Genomic DNA, 22,175 nt, shown 5'->3' with positions numbered 1-22,175 from the left:
TATAAAAAATGATAATAGCTCAGAATAGTAATATAATTTAAATAGCACCACATCTTTCTTTTGAAACAATTCACTCATATTAATGGTAGGGAAAGGAAGGGAAACAAAAAAGAACTAAAACGTTCTAACTGATTTTTTTTTATATCAGAGTTAATAATACTGATCGCATGAAATAATTACCACCTTTCTTGTCCCTGTTTTACACAACTGCTTTCTACCCTTTATCCTAGTGCTTAAGCCTAAAGGATAAGAAGGGCATCAGGGAAAAAACAAAACAAAACAAAACCAAAAAAAAAAACCCTAGAAACATTATAAATAAAATAGCATAAATAGATGACTATAAAGACATTCTTTTGTGGTGTGCTATATTTGTTTCAAATACGTGATTTAAAACAAGACAATGTTGGAAATACTACATGACTTTCTTACTGGCTGAAGCTATTCTGAAATGTTTGTAACATAAATAGAAACAGAGAAGTTTACTTTACTAAAACTTCCTTTTAAGGACATCCACGATTCAGAGCATTATTAAACTGCAAATACCTGAGTCTTTCCAAGATACCATTTAACAGTAAAGAAAGGAGGATTTCAAGCTGTTGCCTATTCTTCACTACCCCTTTATGCTTTCTTTTCTCTCACTCTGAAAGAGCTGCCACTAGTTTAAAAAAAAAAAAGTCCGGAAGGCAACCCCATGAGCATGACATTGGAGTTCTGTGAACGGGTTAATTCAAGCACAGCTGTCAAAACTACACACAGGAGAATTAACCCGGATGAAAACTATTAATTGTGCTTTAGATTACCAAATGTTTCTTTCAAAGCTATGTATTCAATCATTTAACTGTTGGAAATAATTCGCCGGCAAGAAAACAGCTATGACTGTCTGTCTCCTTAAGCCTCTACCCACAGGCCATTTTTTTTTCAGACTGAATGGCTGAATACAATATTACCAACTCTTACACCATAAGAATGAAAGTAGAATGCTTCCACTAACAATAACTGTTTTCTGTGGTAAACAATAACGTCTTCTCTCCTCTGCCTTTATTTCCACGATAACTTGATTCATGAGACAAGGAAACTGATCAGATTTGCAAATTTAATTAGAAATACTTATTTCTTCCAAGAAGGAATGCTGCGTGTTTTCCATGAGCAAGGATTCTTTTTAGCACCAAGGAGAACCAAATACAAATTTCAGCGTAACCACCAAGAGAAAACAGGAAGCCAACTTACTCGTCCCTGCTGCCAGCACTGCACTATCTCCTTATCTGTGTTCTTGCCTTCCAGGAGACTTAACTGCTGAGCCCACGTTGTCAGGAGGGCACTGAACTGTTCCAGGGCCTGCTCGAGTTGGGCCACTTGGCCTGAGAACTCCTGCTCCGACAGGGCCATTTGGCTAACGAGGGTCTGCAAGCTGGTCTGCGTCTGGAACACACTGTCTTCCCACTGCTTCCAGTCGGCGCGCAGGGCCTGCATCTCCGTGTCCATGAGCTCACTCCCACTGGCAGTTGTGTTCTGTTTCACTGCAGGGGCCAGCGACTCCACTCTGCTTAGGCGGCTCGCTCCAATCTCTCTGGAATCCATCAGCTCCTGTAATGGAATATCGCCATGGTAACCGAGGAGGCGGTGAGTCACAGAAAGTTTCCAAATGTGTACAGAGGGGGACCCTGTCCTGTTATGAAGTTTCAGCAAGCGTGCTGCAGGGAACCAGAGTGCATTCGGCCGCCCACCCCTAAGTTATAATGACAGAACTGCCATCCTGAGAGCCGGGGCTTGTGGCAAAAGAAGCTGAGGAATCCGCAGCATCCTGAAAAAGACAAAACGGGACCCTGAAATCAGGCATTGTTTGAATATGTGAAATTGTTTTGACAGTGACTTAAATATTTGCCTGTGGTGTATTGCTCCTATAAATATGCAAATCTGTTTTTCTCCCTAAATTGATGGACAACTGGACAAGAATTTTCTCATCACATGGTCTCTGCCCCCTTCTCGCTGTCTTCCACAAGATGGTAGCTTCAATCACACCTCCATTCCACCGGGAATCACGCCAAATTACCACAACAAAAGCAGAAGCCCTGCTCAATTTCAAATATTTCACTTCCTTGAGTAAACACCTTTCTAGTAACTAAAATGAATAATTCACAGACACACTTAATCAAAGGTTCCAAGTCCCTGCGAACCTTTAGATCAGGTTCATTCATTTCTGTTATGTTTACTTTTGAAAAAACTCACTAGAAATTTAACAATTTAGCTATAATTATTTTTGGCTTAAAGCACACAAATACTCCAAATGACAAGATACAAGTAAAATGTGTTGCTAATTAGATAAACTAGCAGCATTTCTTTCTGAGATTAGATCCCTTTACTGAAACTTCTCTCACTGAATTCATCATCTGGTGTTTATATATTTATATAATCTGTTGCTCAAGCCAGGATTTTATTAATAATACATAATTATGACTTCACTCCTGAATTAAGTAGTAGGAAAAAATGATTATTAGGGCAAAAACTTCAAGAAGAAAATCAATTACAAATTAATAAGTATAGAAAAATTGGGGTATGAAGCATGCTTAATAAATTATGTTAGGCATAATTATCTTAACTAATCTCTATAATATAGTTTATGTATTATATTATAAAATAATATAATCTATATAATATAGTTATATATATATATATATATACTATATATATAATATAGTATCAGAGTAGTTTGAAACAAATATATCTTCTACCATTAAGCCACATTTTAGTATAGACCATTTGAAAGCATTTAGTTAAATAGTAGTCCAAATAGTTAGCATTTTATATACATATTCACACTTTATTCAGCAGGATTCTAAAACCCTTCATTATTTATCAGTGCACAGAGCAGCGGTGGTTCTCAACCTGTGGGTCGCGACCCCTTTGGGGGTTGAACGACCCTTTCACAGGGGTCGCCTAAGACCATTGGAAAACAAACAGATATTTACATTACGATTCATAACAGTAGCAAAATTACAGTTATAGAGTAGCAACGAAAATAATTTTATGGTTGGGGGTCACCACCACATGAGGAACTGGATTAAGGGGTCGCGGCATTAGGAAGGTTGAGAACCACTGGCACAGAGTAAGCAGTGACGATGAAGAAAAATTAAAACTTTTTTAAAAGAGCTATGTCTAACTATTAGATTTAAATACTTGTAATTTGTAGGTATGGGTGAATTCCAAGTTGGACTTCAGAGAATACTAACTGTCAAACATCAGTTTCCCCACATACTCTCTAATGCATCATTTTAGTTTTCTTTGGCATGAAAATGGGCTGTTTCAATATTCGCAATCACTGACTACACTCATCCCAGTTTGAAATAAGGACAGCATCATCTTAAAGTGCTTTGAGATAACTTTTACATGTGTTTCCTTCTCTTGTATGTAAACTCTTGAAAAATGTGACATGCACATACCCACACATGTACACACACACCCTCATACATGTACATACTTGGCTTTGAAGTTGACTATTGTCAGTGGTTACCCCTGGGGGTCGGCAGGGGTGACACTGAAGGACACTGCTTATTTATTTTCTCCATGGCTTCTCTTTACCCCACACAGCCTACGTTCAGGCCCGACCTGGACTTCTGAGAGGCTTTGCTTTTTCCTTCTCAAATTCCAATTTCTTTCTGCCAGCAACTTCTACATTTCCTGTATTTTTTTCAAAGTATTTTATAAATGTATTTCAACAAAAGAGCATGTGGCAACCCAGGCATCAGCCTTGAAAAGAAATGATCTTATCTCTTAATATCAACATTTTAAAACATTAGCCTCTCCTTGCTGTCTCCTGTCCCACCTACCCCAAATCCACGTGACTGGGTCTCTCACCTCACCTGGTTGTGCAAATAGCAATCTGTGGTTGCCAGACAGCCTAACTGCCAAGTCCAACAGGCATTCTTCCAGCCTCTTCTTAATGGCTGCCTCTTGCTGCTTCTCTGATGGTGACCCCCTCCTCCACCAGGGGCTTTGGTGGCACCCCACCTTCCTGGTCCTCCTCTTGTTATTGCATCTCCTCTCTTTTCTCCCTCTCCCTTTCAAATCCTCTTTTATGGCTCCTTAAATATTGATAGTGTTGGTCCTGAACTCATTGTTCTGTCTACTGTACACATAGGTCTTGGTGTCATTCGCTCTGGTGGCTTCAACTACAAATTATATAATGATCATTCCTACTCTGTGTCTTCAATCCAGCATCCTAACCTGAAATTCAGACTTGAATAGTCAATAGCCTCCTAGATATCACCACCTGGCAGTGCAAACTCCATCTGTTCACAACTGCACTCCTCGTCTTTGGTCCTCTGTAACCCATCTCCTCTGTCTGTACTTGTTTACATAGATGGACAAAGGTCTATTGATTCTAGGTAACATCTTGACCATCACCTTTGACTTTTAGCACATTGTCACTCCATAGCCAATTACCAAATCCATTGGATCTTTTAATTGAATGCGTTCTGTGAGTCAAGCACGATAATAGATGTTTAATGTGTGTGATCTAATTTAGTTTTCAAAACTACTTCATGAGGCAGGTACTATGGTTACTCTTATTTTACCAATAAAGAAGTTGAAGCTTGAGGACAGCAAGTGACTTGCACAATCAGTAAAGGCAGGAGGCAGGGCTGGGGTTTTGATTCTAGAGCCTGTACTCTAAAAGTCTAGTGAGCTGTCATTACACTTCGTGTAGTATTTATAAAATAAACATCGTTTTGTGCACCATCACTTCCTGCCACATGGTGAGTTCCCTGACGGATGCACAATGCTGGTGGAATGAATGAATGAATGGATGAGTAAATTGAAATATTACTGAGAAATGGGTCAAAGAAGTATTTTGAAGAATCACAGAGATGACAAAAACTTAAAAAGTGCCTTTATGTGATTATCTCATTTAAAACCCTCACAGTCATGGTTAAGATTTAAATATGATATGCACTTACGAGTAAATATTTAAAAATGTACTTATTATGGTTATCATCAACTATTGTTTTTATGATTTTTATGTTCTGATCTCCAGGGATCAGAACACAATTTCAGTCTTAAATTTTTTTACCACAATTACACTCTTGATACCCAACATTTCCTCCTCTAAAATAACCATTAAGGATTTCATCATTGCTTAATTTTTAGATAAAAATCTATTATTTTCCACAGGGGAGGGGGAATTATTGCAATGTACTATTCAAGCAGTTAGAAATAACTAAAATACACTAAGATCTCCAACTTTCTCAGTTGTGTCAACTTCTATGCTTTAAGTTGCCCTTATAGGTGATCATTTTAATGTCCTTTAAAGTATTATCTTCCATTATGCTATTATAGTTTTGGCTAGGAAAGCAGAATAAAACATCTGGCAATACATTTCCAAGTTATCCTTCAAAAACTTTTAACTAAATTATTGTACAAGTTTTTCTTTCAAAGGATGCTAGAGAACAGTATCAGTTTTGCCAGCCCATCAGGCTGGCATATATTTTGTAGTCATGTTACAACAGTAAGCACATTTGCATGCATACGCATACATGAACAGTGTTCCAATAAAATGTTCTGAATTCCTATTTCTCCTCTTGCTTATGTTTAGAATTGATGAGGTGCAAGGTAATAAACACAAGCAAATAGAAAACAGGACGGAAACATTTTCAGTAACAGAATCTTATCCACAGACTCTTTATCACAGGTATGACAGACTCAAGAACCAATGAAATAGCGAGCTTATAACGTCTGTTTTTTTTCTGACCTTAATTTTAGTCAGTTTTTTCTGGGCGGCTGATGAATCTCCGGACATATCTGACCACCGGTGAAGTTCCTCCTTCGCTGAATGAAGCCAGTCTGTGAATTCCTGGACTGCATCTAAATACATGAGATGGTCCTTCACAAGCTCCTCCACTTTCCTCATCTTCTCCTAGTGAATAAAGAAAAAGCCAGTTTAACAGTAGTCGCCATTGAGAATATGAAATCAGTAAGACAACAAGTCTAACACGGGTCTCTTAATGATCTCAAAAAAATTTCATTTTTACTTCTGAATTTTCTCTATGTTTAATATCTTAAAATGAAAAAATAAAAAATTAGACTGAAAGACTGAGGAAACAACCATTTTTCCTGTAATTTTACTTTTGTTTAGTTTTGCATAAAACTCTATGCTTAATACATGTTGAATAACATCTGTCACTAACCATCCACTTAATAATAATTACTATAATAATGATTCTTATTATTTAAGAATTTATTGGTGTCGGCTTTTTATAAAGCACTCTGCTCAGCATGCTAAATGCATTTGCTCATTTCATCCTAACAACAGTTCCGTGATGTAGGTAGGCACTATTATTATCACCATTTTATAGGAAAGGACACTTACAGAGATTACGGAGGTTAAGTAATCTGCCCAAAGTCACACACCCAAAACAGTTTCCAAGCCAGAATTCAGATTTAGGCCCTTTTGACTCCAAGGTCATAGCGCTTAATCATCACCACAATAAAAACTAAGATTGCAGAAAGAGAAAAATTCATGGGCATCCATAAGGTTAGAAATGATCTTTATATAAAACGTGTTCATGAAATGTACCAATAGTGTTAGAGCAGCCAGCTCCCCAATAATCAACTTGTAGAGTACTCTTTACCCGCGCCTTGAAGACCTTTCTTCAACATAAAGCACTAACCTTGGCAACTGTCATTATATCATTAAACTGTGTTTTCAGTTCCTCTTGAGCTGTTTCCTTGAAAGACTCGTCCTGGGTCTTCTGGTAGAGCTCCCTGGATTTAGCACTGAGGCGGGGCAGGGCCCTGGCGTGATCTTCCCCCTCCGATACGATGGACTGAAAGTGGTCCAGGAGGGAAAACTTCTCTTTCAGACCTGGCTGCAGTTTCAAGGGATGTTCTACTTTTCTATCTGCCGATTCCATCCACTGCTCCAACTGGTTTTTCCACTCTAGGTAGTCATTCCATTGGCTAATCACAGACTCTAAAGTGCTAGAATTAATGTCACATATTATAAAAGTAAGTTACTTTGACATTTCTGCTGAAAACCAATTCTGAGGACATGGCATCCTTGTCAGCTATCTTATTCAATGCTACGGTAAGTGGTGAAACGGTGTCTTTAAGTACAGGGAGAAACATTACTTGTCTGACCCACACATAGTCTCTTCAAATGGAAGTGAGTCTATGTCAAAATTTAAGGAAGACGTTGCAGGCATACATGCACCTGGAGGCTTGTCTTTCAAATGCTAATTGTCCTAAAGGCAAATTTATGTGTTGTGTTGTTAAAAATCAGCACTGGGGCATCAATTAAATTTTATTTAATACATAGCAGTTCTTAATTTTCTTGGGCTCAGCTTGTCTTATTAAAATTAGATGCAATTATTTATTGACAGGGATTTAAAATTTAGGGTATTCTTCCTGGGTAAATGATATCATTAGATTGATTTTCATTTATACACACACATATATACACACCCACACAAAATGTTTAGTGTTAAATGTATGAAGGAATGAATGCTTAATGTATTTATAATATAAGAAATATAGTCACAAATATAAAAGTCAAGTAAATAGCTCTCCAGATAGTCAAGTAAAAGGCTCTCCAGGCTGGCGTTTTAACATTTTAAAGCATTCAGCTTTACAAACTAATTCTAAACTCATCTTCAGGGTCCCCTCCTTCTTATATTTATAATATAAGAAATATAGTCACAAATATAAAAGTCAAGTAAATAGCTCTCCAGATAGTCAAGTAAAAGGCTCTCCAGGCTGGCGTTTTAACATTTTAAAGCATTCAGCTTTACAAACTAATTCTAAACTCATCTTCAGGGTCCCCTCCCAGTCTCCCTCACAATCCTATGATCCTGGAGTTACAGCTGCAGGAAAGGTACTTCCAGCATTTGCTTAAATTCTTTCTTTTGCATCAATAGAAACCTCACCATACATGCCTAAAGTCTTATCCTTTCCTCAAAGAATTTTCTAGAAAGTCCAAATCAAGCTCACCTCCCCATGAGCCACCCAGGCCCCGGGTTCTTCTACACCCCACAGTGTCTTAGTAACACAATCTCAGTTAGAGTTTTTCTGGAATGTATCCTACCAGCCTCTGAGCACTTAGAGGGCAAAACAGATTTTGTTTTGTTTCATTATTTTAGCCCAACAATTTGAACACTGCTACTGCTCAATATGTAGTTGTCAAATTTAATGTCTTACTGAAGAGCATCAAGGATTTGAATCTACTTTTTGTATTTAACTTTTTATCCTAACATCTGAAAAATATTCACCTATATTCCCGTTTGCTTATGAAGCTGGCCTATTGCCCAGCATTGGGAAGTTTGGTCTGTCATACAGAAAACAGAACCATAGGATCTGACTTTTTTTCTTTGCTGATATGAGTTATTACTAAGATTCAAAGTCCTGCGGACTTTGGGAGTCACTCCCTGTACTCCATATTAAAGAAGAAAATAAAACAAAACAACCGCCCAAATTTTAGTTGAAACCATGGTTCACTGTTTACATTGCAGTGAGTAATTGCAGTGTTTTTTGTTTTGTTTCGCGATGAACTCTAATCTTTTATTTATCTACTATTTATTATGCTCATATGGAGCACAGACTTCTTTGGTGATCTAACCTGCAGAATATGGCTCCTGGAATGTATTTTAATATAATTCTGACTGAAGGCCGTTAGTCCAACAAGCCAGCCAGATTATTTGTGGATGCTCTGAGAAGACAGAGGAAGGTGAAAATCTTCCCCTCAGAAATGTAACAGCAACAATAACAACTGGTGTAACAGCCAGTATATTCTCTACTTTCTCATCGATGCCGTGTTTCTCTACAGGGGCTCTACACGAGCTCTGCAGGCATCCCGGGTGGGCTGATGGTTACTTGTGTGAGAATGCCCAACGCACTGAAGGTTAGCTCTCTCGGCCTCCATGGGATGCCCCCATCCCTGTGATAATCGAAAACTCCCACACACATTTCCACAGCCCATTGTTCGTGATATTACTTTGAGTTGAGAAAAAGATTTATACGTAAGCTCAACAGCTGCCACCAACTTAGTTTCCCTTATGTTCCTTTAAAAAGCAAAACACATTTTTCAGTTATTAAAGACCATGTATCCTTGCTTTGATGAATTGAAAGGGGGTATTTTACGGAGCTCATGCTGTATGCAAGATCCCATGAAAGATATTATGGGAGATATAGCTCTCTCTCTCTCTCTCTCTCTCTCTCTCTCTCTCTCTCTCACACACACACACATACACACACACACACCAAGGAAACAAACAAACAAAATCAATCTTTGCCATTACAGAAAATACAACCTAGGCAAAGACAGGCATGCGTGCAACCAGCTAAAATCACATGCTTGGTAACTCTACGGCAGGGTATCCTCAGCACTGCTCCATCATTTTACTAGCTACTGGGTTTCATTTAGGCAAAGAAACTAAAACTACGCTCTGTACCTCTGAGCGCGGACGGAGGAGCTCATGATGTTAGCCCACACGTCTGTCAGGGTCTGCAGCTGGGCCTGAATCACCTTCTGACCTTCTGCACTGCTGCTTCGCAAGGCCTGCTCCCCTTTGCCAATGGCCATGTTCAACTTAACTTCTCCTTCGCCTTTCATCAGGAGAATATCCTACGATGGAATAGGGAACACATGTCAGGAAACATATTAACACCTTACGATATTTTTAAAAATAGTGATGTTTCCCATGAGAATCAAGGTAGGGAATACCTTTCTCACCTTAAAATGAGAACAGCAACAACAACCAACTCTAGACCCTCCTGGAATATAATACTTGACTTAAATATTAGCTATCTGGGAGTCTGGGTATCCAAGGTGAACTCTACTTTAAATTCTTGTAAAACTTTGGGTCACTAAGCCTGGAAATTGTAACTACTAACATTTAGTTTCAGAGTTGAAAGAAATTATTTTGCAAATAAAGATGCGCTTGTCAAAAACCTAATTGTTCCCTAATTTTCATTGCCGGGCTAATTCTTGTCTTTCAAGGTCACCTGCGCTGACTATAGTCTGGGTAGGTGGTCTCCTCTGTGCTTTCAACATACCCGTTTGCTTCGATCACGGCTCCTCCATGTGTGTCATACTTACTGCAAGTAACAATTTACAGGTTAATCTCTCTCACTGATTTGCACTCCTAGAAAGCAAGGGTGATTTTTTACCCTTACATGCCTAGCAGCTTACATAGTGCTTGGAGCAAAGTAGGTATGTATTTCATAACATTTGATGAATATTTACTAAATAAAATTTTTAAAATATTTTAGAATTATTAAGACAAAAATATTCCTGTACAAAGGGGAAAATTGACCCCTCTAAATCCTTTTTGCCCAATTTCTCCTTTTTGCCCACATAATCCTCATTTATGAGAACCCAATTCAAACATTTGGCAATCTCATGAAATGAGTCTTCGGAAATTGTTGGTGTCTAGCCAGGGTCGCGTGTGTACCTGTATTTGCACCAGCCGCTTTTCCAAGGTGTCTTTGCTTCCGATGGTGCTCTCTGCACAGGACAGCCTGTCTTGAGCATCTTTCACCCAGGACCACATGCCCTGCAGGGCTTCCTCCAGCGCTTCGTGCTCCTGCAGGGCCAGCTGGCAGCTCCTGAGTTTCTCTTTGGTCATTCTGAGTAGGTTCTGGTAGTTAGTGAGCAGCTGCGAGCACAGGCGGCCTTCCTCCCCAGCTCCGCGGCCTTCTTCACTGAGAAGCTGCCCTCTCTGGGAAAGCTTATCGAGAGACTCTCTAAGGAAAACAGAAAAAAAAAAAAATTGAACTCAGACATTCTGGAGCTCAGGGGAGTGACACATGGTTGTTGACATTGGATCGGTAACCAGACAAGAGCTCACAGCTGACATGCCTTGAAAATGAAGGTCCTGGTGGTTGCGCTGGCCACCCGATTCTCTTAGGTTCCTCTGAATGTAGTCAACCTACATCTGGGGATATGATTCACTCCTTGCTGGGCCTGGATCCAAGCCCAGTGTATTGCAGAAATTCAATTCAGAGAATGGCCCAGGCCTGCCTCTCCAGGCCATCTCCAGCATCTCTCAATTCCTAGTTAATGCTCTAATCATGAACAGCTCGCTGCAATTTCCCCAGACGCCCTGCTGTTTCATACACACACAGAGGGTCCTCCTTTGTGCAAACCCTTCTGCTCTCCCCCACTCCTTTCCTAGCTGCCCCTAAAGCTCAGTGCAGGCACCACATCCCCGGGGAGGGTGGTGAGCGCAGGCCTCCTCCTCCGGCACCTCCTGCCCTGCATTGCTCTGCCACCTCCCACACCCTGCCTGTCTCAATCCACAAGGCTTTCGCTTTCTAGAAGCCAGGGCTATTGTATTCATCTCATATCCCCAGGACCCAACACAATGTTGGGCAGAAATAAAATGCAAAAAAAGAAAAATCTTTCAAAAGGCCGTTTTATGAAAGCTTAAGGGTGTCCTTCTTATATCTCAGGGTCCTTGCTCATCTCAGTTTGGGGTTATGTTAATTAGCTCAAGGGGACATGTAATCATGTGAGGCTGGGTTGGCTTCATCTGGTTTTACAGGTTCTGAATTCAGATCAGCACATCTATCAGAAGGGAAGGTGCAGATGTCTGAACACAAACTGCTGTGAGTACTAGAAAAAGGATAGAAGTCTGTCTCCTACAACGTCTCAATGTTTTTTTCTGAGCAGCTACTATGTAAATAGTACCCGGAAGAGCCTCTGTGAGTTACGTAACACTGATCCAATATTACATACTCTAAAACACATTTTTCATTCTTATAATCTGGTGAGACAAGAAAGTGGCTTAAGCAATAATGTGAGTCAAATAATAATTCAAGCCAACAGATATCACTTGTTATTCCTAGAAGAATTGCTTAATAGATTATAAATATTCAAGGATTCTCACCTCTTGGGTACTTTGAAAAATATATAGGGTATCCCCCCAAGATATGTGAAGTACTGGAAATATGATGATGAAAACAAATAAACAAATAAACAAACAAACAAACAAACAAAAAATGATAGCGGACTGGGAGGAGCAAATGAATGACAGAAGCAGCCAGGTGGAAGGAACCTGGGAACAAACACCCTTAAGGACTCTTAGCATCTGGTCCTGGATTATTAGACAGTAGCAGCTCACAAAAAACATGTAAAGTCATTTTAAAAGTTTGGAAGGAGGAGAGAAGTAAGTCTGACCATGTTATGTTGTAGCTAGACAAAAGTCAAGATTTTAAAAGTGAATAAAGTGTAGTGCAATTTTCAGAAAGTTATATAATTAGAATAATGCTATTGTATTAATTCAGCAACTACTTTCTATTTTTGTGGCAGTACAGTAGATAATGGTAACATAAAGATGATAATGACCTGATGGCCCCTGACCCTGAGAAACTCACCATAGGGGCTGGGGTTCATATGGTCAACAAAGCGTTTACATTGGAAGGGCTCACAGAGATGGGACCAAAGCATTCCAGGGCAATTTTATAATAGCCATCAAACTAGCACACCAATAGTTTTCATTGTGGGCTCTGTTTGTGCATTCGCTTTAAAAATACAACAGGTGTTTTTTTTTTTAAAGATAAGGAATACTCAGCATGTCTCACCAAAAGAAGGACTTGGTGGAAACAGGATAAGTGTAATCTGAATTAAGCAATTTTTACTCAGTTGATCAATGTCGCTGGTTTGCCTGATTAAGCCAGCTGGGTGCTAGCCTTGCTGCTTCACATACGAGTCCATCTGCTCCTTAAGAGGACAGTTAAGGAATTGTGGGTCCTGATGGGAAGTGTTCCATCTTGCAATGGAAGAGTTCCAATGAAGCAACTGAAAATGCCCCGGGTGGAGCATGAAGTTAGGGAGCAAAGCCCTGGAGATCAGGCCAGAGGACTTGGCCTGGGAAAGAAGCCAGAATCATTTGCTCAGTGGGGAAGCAATGAGGAGACACATATTCCAGTGGAGAAGAGGAACCTCCAAGACAGTCACACTTAATGACCATACCTTCTGTTTTACAAAGAATATTATAAATGGGACTGGAGGGTGGAGTGTACTTGTATAAAGATTATACAGAGGGGCCGGCCGAGTGGCTCAGTTGGTTAAGAGCTCACTCAAGAGTGTGAGCTCTGAGCAACAGCGGTTTGAGTCCCGGCCCAAGCTGAGCTGCCACTGAGCTGCCAACAGGTGGCAGGATGGCTCAGCTAAAACAAAACAAAACAAAACAAAACAAAAAACAAGATTATACAGAAATTGGGATCTGCAGCATTATTTTTACAAATGAAGATTATCTTTTAATCACCTTATATCCTTATAATAACCCCTGAAGGAACGTATATCATCATCACCATCACCATCACCATCACCATCACCATCACCATCACCATCACATACTTAAAGGCTAATATCAAGAACTACAGGAAAAGAGTGGCCTGTCCGATCTGCTGAGGAAGGAGGAAGCAGGATGGAGGCCAGCTCCGTACTTCCATCCCTATGCTCTCTCCAGAATACCACACTGCCATTGAAAATACTTCACAGTCATTTGTATTCTAGACACTCAAGGATAGAATCATACACAATTACCAACAACTAACCAGCCAACCCACTAACAACCAAACCCAATAACTAACCAACGAGACAAACACAAACTAGTGTGTAGGGAAAGGGCCGTTCCATTTCGGCACCATACCTGGCAGCCAGTAGTTCTCCCAGGAACATTTCAACTTTATGGACTTCGTTTTTCTTCTCAGGAATGTGCTGTTTACTCTCTCCTAAGTTTTCTGTACTTAACCTTTCCTCCATTTCACGGATCCATAAGTTCAGTTTTCTGTGCTGATCCTCAAAGCTAGAGAAAAGGAAAACCCCTCAGAGAAATGCTTATGGGCTCATTGTAATAAATAAATTCTAATACCTGAGGTCACAATGTCTATGGCATTTAAGTGCATGAATTTTCAAGTATGGAAGAAAACTCAACAAGAAGCCCCTTTACATTTTCACTTATTTCAGTAACAAAATGACAAATCATGGAAATTTCTCTTGAGAGCCAAGCCAAAAAGAATCACTCTCTCTTGCAGAATTGATTACCTGGTAATCAATCACGGGTGGTGATTACCAGCAAGATTACATTCCCATGTCAGCATGCACTTGACTTTGGGTCTTACTACAAAGACCCCGAATTGGGGCCAATGGATAAGCGAGGCTGTGGAAGCCCTCGGGGAAAAAAGGGAAAGTCATCTCCGTGTCTTTTTATCTTATGGGATTTGAACACGGAACAGGAGTACAGGGGCTCCAAGTTCTGAAAACCGTGTAAGTTCCATGAGAAACATGGATAAGAGTCAGGGAAATGATTCCACCACCAGAGAGTTATTTTGATTATATTGATATCTTTTTCCCCCTAGTAATAAGCTTTGTTTTTTTCTTTCTAATTTTATAGTCAGCCATATTGACATAGTTTCCTGATTCTTGATTCACATGTATTCATTAAGTGCTTACTGCCATGAAATGACCCAGCAGAAGTAGACAAAAGAAAAAGACTTGGATAATTTAAAACCTGGGTGTCAGAGCTCTAATATCTTGATTTAGCCAAATAAACAAAAAAAAACCCACAAAAAAACAAACAAACAAAACGAAAAAAACGCATGCATTTATGTCATTTATAATTACTAGTGAATGCAATTCCTTGCTTTTTCTATGTAGAAAATAAAGTCAAATGATATCAAAAGCCCAAGAAATCAATCATTGTCCCAGTATGAACTGGTACTTAAGGTCAAAGCTTATTATAATTTAAACTCACACTTTCAAAGATTATTCGTTTATTCACAATGGCTCTTTTCTCTCAGTCTTTGAAAACATATTCTGTGCATGATGAAATCTACCCATATCAAAACAACCTACCTCCCAAGTTCTAAAGCACAGTCTTGAAGAGCCTGTTTGTCTTTCAGGCATTGTTTCAGAAATGCTTGAAACTCTTCATTAGCTTTTGTAACTTGTTCCTGAATGCTACTGACAAGCTGTTTAGACAGATGTGCATACAAAGTTTGTCCTTCTTGAGTCACAGCATCAAGCTTGCTCTGCCCGTCGCTGACTGAGTCCAAAATGTTCTGTTTCAGGAAATAAAGGTAATATGAACTAATTGCTGGTGCACGGGAGCATTCGTCACAATTCTGAGAGAGTAGAGCAAGAGAAGAAAAACAGAGGCCAGAGGAAGAGGGCCTTTCACAAGGCTGGAGTAGGAACGCTGTATACAACTGGATACACTCAAGGCTCACAATCCAGGACAGTGCCAGCCAGACACTGGAACCCCTGGGGACAAACTGAACAATGTCAGGCTGGAAAGAAGGATGTCCTCATCGAGGTCTCATTCTCAGCCTGTCCCCTGTCTCACTGTCCCAACCTAGTCCAGGCCCTACCACTTCCCCTGGTGAGTGTGACATCTTCTAACTAGCTAACTGCCCCTTTCCCTCCCTGCCTCTGACCCACCTTGAGCACAATATCCTGACTTCAGACCCCTTCTTTTCTGGGTGTGCACCTCTTCCTTGGAAGATTGTAAGCAGGGTCATGGCTTCCACAGAGCAGAAGAACCCCAGCACTGTTTTGCTAGCCCCGACTCTCCCCTGAGTTCCAGGGGGCACATGCAACTGTTACTCGGACTTTTGTTTGTGGAGTTCCACTGCATCTCAAGTCTTCAAGGGGAAAATTCCACATAGGAATTCACCCTGGCTCCTGCAAAACGAGCTTCCTTTATCATAATGATCTTTCTATCCTGACTGCTAGTGTATTACCTACATAATTGTCATCACCCATGAGGCCACAAAATCCTCATGTTCCCATTAATTTTTTAAAATTTATTTTTATAATACTTAACACAATGTTTTTCTCAGATTAGTTGCTTGAGAAATTTAGCCAAAACTCAATGTAAACCTAGTCTTCTGTCAATCATTTCTCAACTCAACTTCACAGTGGCCTTCTCTTTCCCGAACTCATACATGTCTCATAATCAGGAAACCTATAACATCTATAATATCTATTGCCTTAATGTGACTATGTCTGAGCTCCAAATTTAGACCAAAGGCTATTAAAAAACAAAAGTGATATCTTTGAAAAACTCCTCCATGATTGTAATGTAAAATAGATATAAATATTTATGCCTTTTACTACCATAGAAATTATAATTAGCTTTAGTTTTGAGTTCCAAAGATGACTAATAGGCTAAAAGAGAAAGAAAAGGGATCTAGAAATTCTGTAGCTATAGCTTACTTTTTCAACTTACTTTCCATATTCCCTGTCTCCTTATGACTCAAATCACATTCTCACAAGGAAGAAAAAAAGTTTGAATAAAATAAGATTTGGAAAAAGAGATAATTGAGGTCTGACTTGCAGGGGAGTTTGAATAAGAAGAAAAAGCAACGTGGCTTTCATACCTGGAGATCATGGAGCTTTGCTTCTAGGACTCTGCTGTCACCAGTTCGATCTGATGATTGTTTTGCAGCTGCTTTTATTCCAGAAAACCACTCTTGGAATTCCTGCATAGACTCTTTTGAAAGTAAGGAAAATGAGAAATACATCCAAAAACGTTGAATGAGCTTCCAGGACTACCACAGTGAATTAGTCCTGGCCTTCAGCCCTTTGTAGCTTGCCTTACCAAACAGTCCAGAAAGAAAATAGTAATAATAATATAGACTATGACACAGCATGATCGACACCCATGACTGTTCATGGTAGAATAGAGAAATTATCTCAGAGAAAAGCCTGAAAAATGTCTGTTTTCCCCTTCCATTTCTTTCTTTTGGTAAAGAAAGGTAATTATTTGCCTGAATATGTCAGAGTACAAAGGGGGAAAAGCTCTAGGGTGTTAAAGCCATTTTTATTGCAAAAGGAGGAGCCACCTCCTTTTTCCACCAAACTGATTTAGAGTCATTATGCATCCACATCAGAGCCTTGGCTCAGATCTGTGGGGCAGCTGGGTTAGGGACATACAATTGGCAACTTCCTAGATTATACGGCTGCTGTGTTTCATGGCCTCTCCAAGTTTACTGTCACTTCATCATAGCACTGGATGTCATTTCACACACAAATGAGCTATATGTAGAAAATCTAGATGAAATTCAGAATCGTCAAAATGGTGGACTCATACTTTCTTGGGGAGAAAGAGGAAGAATTTGGCTTAGGAGAAAGCCCAAGCATAACACTTCTGCTGCTCAAATCTCAGTGCACGAATGCATTTAAAGTGATATTCCTCTGGAAAGTTTTGCAAACTTTTGTTGGCAGTTTCTATGCAGCATTTGGTTTGGGTTCCCTCTTATAAACAAACTATTCATGCTAAGGCCTGCCAGAGCTCACCATTGAAGTGTTTTTCCAGAGAATCCTGGAGGCTGGCCTGCGTTTTGGAGCACAACTGGCTCACAGCTTCATGTTTCTTTATCAGCCCAGTCATGGCGCTACCCAGGCTCTCCAGCTCAGCTGAATGGTATTTGCGGCACAAACTGTTGAGATTTTCTTGGGTGGAGCTGATGTTGCTTTGCTGACTTTGAAGTTCTTTTTGTATTTCCTATAGAATAAAAGTATGCCATGAGGATATTCATCACATTCAAGAGAAATATTCCATCTACTGCACTATGGAACTTTTCTTGGAAATTGATGCTGTTGAAATTCACTCAGCAATGTGTACACTTTTTTTTTTTAATTTTCTTATTGTTAGTTTCAGGCATACAGAACAATGCAATAGTTATCCTTTTCACCCTATGTGTACACTTTTATGGGATTTTTTTTTAAGTATTTGTGATAAATCTGGATTGATTCTTTGAGAATTTTGTCCAGTCCTTCTAGGTAACAACTGCAAACAACTATTGAGAGGTAGCTTTAATTTGAGTTACAGTCTAGGATTTCAAACAAATTGACTAGATCCTTATAGATTCCAGCCCACGAGCTTAGGTTTAGTCAGTTGATTAGAAACTATTAATGGAATCACCGTCCTAATTTCACATTCTTCAGTGGGCTATTCTGGCTTTGTTTCAGGGTCACAGGCCACACCAAAAGCACCAGAATTAATTTAAAAATGTATGTCCTTAGTCTCAAGTACAGTAAGAAAATACACTAAAAGAGAACAGATCACATATGTTGAAAAGCCAACTCAACTCACAAGCTTTACAGAGGGTAATCAGAAACGTCATCCATGAAAATGGACAAGATGACATGAAAGTGGGATGTTTTCTCAAGTTTTTGTTTTGATTTGTTTTAAATATGTCCTTCTCTAGATGAAAACAGTCATGCTGACCAATAACAACAATTGTAAACAACTATTTGGTAAATTTGAAAATTCATGGTCATTCAACAGTTCTATAGATGCCATCCTCTTACTAAAAATAATAACAATAATAATAATAATAATAATAATAATAATAATAATAAAGTATACCCTATGAGCAGACTCTACAGCAATACATGCTTTCTGTTTTCAGATGATTAATTTTGCATTCAGTTCTCCCCATTATTTACTTTGCTGTGTCTGGTGTGAACGTGGGTCAATGAGAGCAGAGGTTAAACACATATTTTGATTATAGTCACCACAAATCAGGTGAGCTAATATTCCCACTGAAGTGTAAACACTTAATGATAGTGTGTTACCTACCTTTACTTTTTTCAGCCCTTCACAGGTCTCAGTTTGGGCACCGTTCATTAAGGATTCTTCTAGTTTTGTCAGCCAGGTTGTTATGTCATTAATAAATTTCTCCACTTGTGTACTCTGAGCAGTGAAATCTTTCAAGGTTCCTTTTGCTTCTTCAGTAATTTCTTTCGCATGTTCCAGCTTCTGCCTTAAGTCTGCTTCTATAAACTAAACATCAAGTAAAGTTTCATTAAAATCTATGAACACCAGACACTCCTTTCCTAGGAATTCGGTTGATGTGTAGCTTAACTAAAAACACATACGCCTAACTGTGGATGTACATTCAATTTTTCTAAGAAGGAAAATCAGCGGGTACAAGCTGCCAACCATTTTCAGTGATGAGAAAATGGAAAGAGTAAGGATTACAGTTAGCATGGGACGTTAAAGTGGCAGTTTGAGGTTCCAGGGAATACACGAGACCGCATTTCAAAAACAGAGCTAGACTTACGCAGAACTACCAGGAAGGGGACCGAAAACCTGCTATTCATTCTGCCTGCGAAACGCTCACACCTTTTCGCCCTAATGTAGCCACTACTTTGGAGAAATGCCGCTATAGGATTTCATGGTGAAGCACTTTCTTTTTGTCTTCCACTTTTGAACATTCAGGGAGGCTAGGTCTCCTCTCTTCCTGGATGATTTATTTCTGGAAGGCCCTTGATTTCTCTGGACCCACAGATAATAAAAGGCCTTCTAATCATGATAAAGTATAAACAGGTTCAGTTCCACAATGAAAACATCCAGTCCCATTAAATAATCAAAATATTTGAACTGAAAGTTAAGGCTTTTTTCTTACCCCCCCCCACCCCAGCTCACATTTGCTGCAAACAGGAAGCCCACAGTGGAGAAAGGGGCCAAGTGCCTCCTTTTGTCTTTCTTCACTTCATCTACATTCCGCCATCTTGCACCACTCTGACCCCTGCAGGCTTGGTCAGGCAGCGGGTGGCTGAGAAGACTGGCACCTGTGCTTTCTAGGCCAGGAGACAGGTCACACTGTCTCCTCTCACAGGCCTCTGTGGGTTTTTCTGAGACTCCCCTCCCTGCTGCGACCTCCCAGCGAGGTTCCCTGATGAGAGCAATGTACTTTTGTCTGGTCTTCACTTTCTCCTGCAGCCTGCAGGCCTCTCTTGAACTTCTAGCTGCTGAGGCCTATCATCCCCTGGAAAACCTTACTAGATAACCTGAGATATCACACACAGATGCTTTCTTCTTTCCTTTCCTATCATAATTCACTTCTGGGCCAGAGGTCACACTCTGGCCTTCACCCCAGATGACTCTGAGATGCAGGCAGCTCCACAAACAATCATTTGTCCTTTGGTAAACACATGAGCAGTTAGCAAGCCTGTCTCTCACTGTTAAGGTATCTCTGAGGGAGTTAGCTATTAGACTTCTATGTCCGCCAACTGCAGGGGGCATATGTTATGTTCTCCAGATGGTACTGCTAACACCCTTCTCCCTATTTCGAGGGAAGATACAGGCACTCCCACACCTTTGAGTGTGCCTCGGTGTGTATGTGTGTGGGAACCAGAGTACAACAGGAGCTCTCTACCATCATCCTGCCTCTATCTTCTGCAAAAGTCCAGTTGTTGTCCATTTATACCCTCAGCATAGGCGACATGCATAAGCGCTCCCTCTCAGTTTTGTATGATTAGCACCTTTTTTGCCTCTTGTTGTTTCAGGAGCAATTCTAACATTCTGGTACATATATATCACCCACCAATGATGCTAACCGATGGGTACACAGTCTCAGGTCAGAGCAGCGGTGTAGCTGACCAAGCAAGACTGACTGGTTAATGAGAAGCAGTAGAAAAAAAAAAAGGACAAAGGCACAACAGAGAGAAAGAAAAGGTAGAGAAAACCCATGAGGGCAGCAACAAATAGAGAGATTAAAGTAATGCAGTGGCTTTTTTAGCCCAGAGCCTACAGTGCTGGCCCCCAAAACAGACCCACCACGGTGGAGGCTCTGATGGCTCTGGCACTGGAATAGCCCAGGTTTGCTGGTAGGACCTGGTCTACCCTGACTGTCCACTGGTTCCTGCGCATTTGTGCCTTGAAAAGAGATTTGCAATGGTGAGCCCTCCAAACCCAAATACTGAGTGGATGAATTAGAAAAATATCAATGAGGATATCAATATTCGTAACTATGGCCTCTGGTCCTATCTAGACATAAAATGGTCCATGAAGCAAGCTAAATGATACTACTTCCAAAATTTAGTAAGGAAAAAGGGAATTAACCTCATTATAATATTTGAGTTGAAAATATGTTATTAATGCTAGCACAAGGAATTCTAAAGAGGTTAATATTTTAGCCACCATTTATGATATGGTCCATGTGTTTCCTTGGAATTATGATGATTACAACAATGAGAATACATATATACACACATATGCACTTTACTATATAAATACCTAAAGAATATAAAAGCTTTTTTTGAGACAGAGAGAGAGTCTAGTGTATAGCAATTATTACAAACCTGATTGAATGCTTACCTGAAGGTCTGGTGGTGTTTCTGGATTTTTAGTTAATTCTTTTAGATCATTAACTTTGGAATGAAGTTCTTCCAATTTCAATGCTTTGTTTTTAACTTCAGACTGCCAGGATAAAAGACAAAGGAAAACAGCATAACTAATTCAAACATTGACAGGTTATATTTGGCATTTAGTAATTTCAAGAGTTAACTCTGTCAAAATGCCTCATCTTTAAGCCAAAGTAAAAAAAAAAATCTCTATTTCATTTTGTTTTCTGATTGTTATGATTATTTATGAATGTGGGAAAATGTCACCAGTAACTTTCACTTGGGATATGAGGAAGTATGGGAATGTTCTTCCCACCCTCTTTTATTGGCAGGAGAGGGGTGGGGTGGGGGGGGGTGATGAGGGGGAAGCCTCTTGGAAAAAATTAAACGTCAACCAAAACGCTTGAGTCAGTGAGGACTTTCAATAGCTAACTGTCATTTATTCATTAGCATTAATATCACTGGTTACTATGGCAGCATTAAATACTTGAGGAAGCATTTCAAAGCAAATACACATCAGGAATGCCTAATTACTGCCGATTATATATAATACGTAAGACACCTTTCAAATAAAAATTCAAAGGATGTTAAAACAAAAATCAGGTTAATTACAAAATTGACATCTAATATTTCACCCTTTTTTTTTTGCACTAACACTAACACAAAAAGAAGAAAAATAATCAAAGAAACATCACTAAGCAAATTAGACACATATAAACTTCCTTAGTTACTTGGGGCCACAATGGAACATATAATAAAGTATCCCTCTCAACTTAAACATCGTATTTTGGTGCTTTGTGGACACTAACAAACCTCCTGATGTCTCCAACCCAGAACATAATTTACTTGCCCAGCAAGATGTGATAAACTAACTTTCAGGCCCACTGGCCTTTCCCAGAAGCAGGCTGGACAATTAAGCATCACACCTACGCACCTACACTTCATTACCTGCACAGCGACAATGATACTGGTAGGCACTGGGCTGAATCCACATCACTGGTTTTATTAGCTGGTGTGCCCCACAGACAATCAGTGACATAAAAAC

General features: G+C 39.7%; 1 protein-coding gene across 1 annotated transcript in view; it reads right to left on the bottom strand.

The window, feature by feature from the left end:
* Positions 1-22,175, bottom strand: part of SYNE1 (spectrin repeat containing nuclear envelope protein 1) — a 455,684-nt gene that overhangs the window by 234,048 nt on the left and 199,461 nt on the right. Inside the window, exons 46-56 of the mRNA XM_019638911.1 lie at positions 21,105-21,206; positions 18,582-18,785; positions 17,294-17,501; positions 16,375-16,487; positions 14,849-15,054; positions 13,644-13,799; positions 10,440-10,731; positions 9,438-9,610; positions 6,663-6,972; positions 5,744-5,908; positions 1,228-1,584 (exon numbers count right to left, since the gene is read on the bottom strand). Of these exons, the coding sequence (XP_019494456.1) occupies positions 1,228-1,584; positions 5,744-5,908; positions 6,663-6,972; positions 9,438-9,610; positions 10,440-10,731; positions 13,644-13,799; positions 14,849-15,054; positions 16,375-16,487; positions 17,294-17,501; positions 18,582-18,785; positions 21,105-21,206 (2,286 nt within the window). The remainder of the gene's footprint in view (positions 1-1,227; positions 1,585-5,743; positions 5,909-6,662; positions 6,973-9,437; positions 9,611-10,439; positions 10,732-13,643; positions 13,800-14,848; positions 15,055-16,374; positions 16,488-17,293; positions 17,502-18,581; positions 18,786-21,104; positions 21,207-22,175) is intronic.

This window comes from Hipposideros armiger, unplaced genomic scaffold (genome assembly GCF_001890085.2).
Source record: "Hipposideros armiger isolate ML-2016 unplaced genomic scaffold, ASM189008v1 scaffold_41, whole genome shotgun sequence".
Taxonomy (NCBI): Eukaryota; Metazoa; Chordata; class Mammalia; order Chiroptera; family Hipposideridae; genus Hipposideros; species Hipposideros armiger.
The sequence above is the reverse complement of the archived record's forward strand: the minus strand, read 5'-3'. Positions and strand labels throughout refer to the sequence as shown.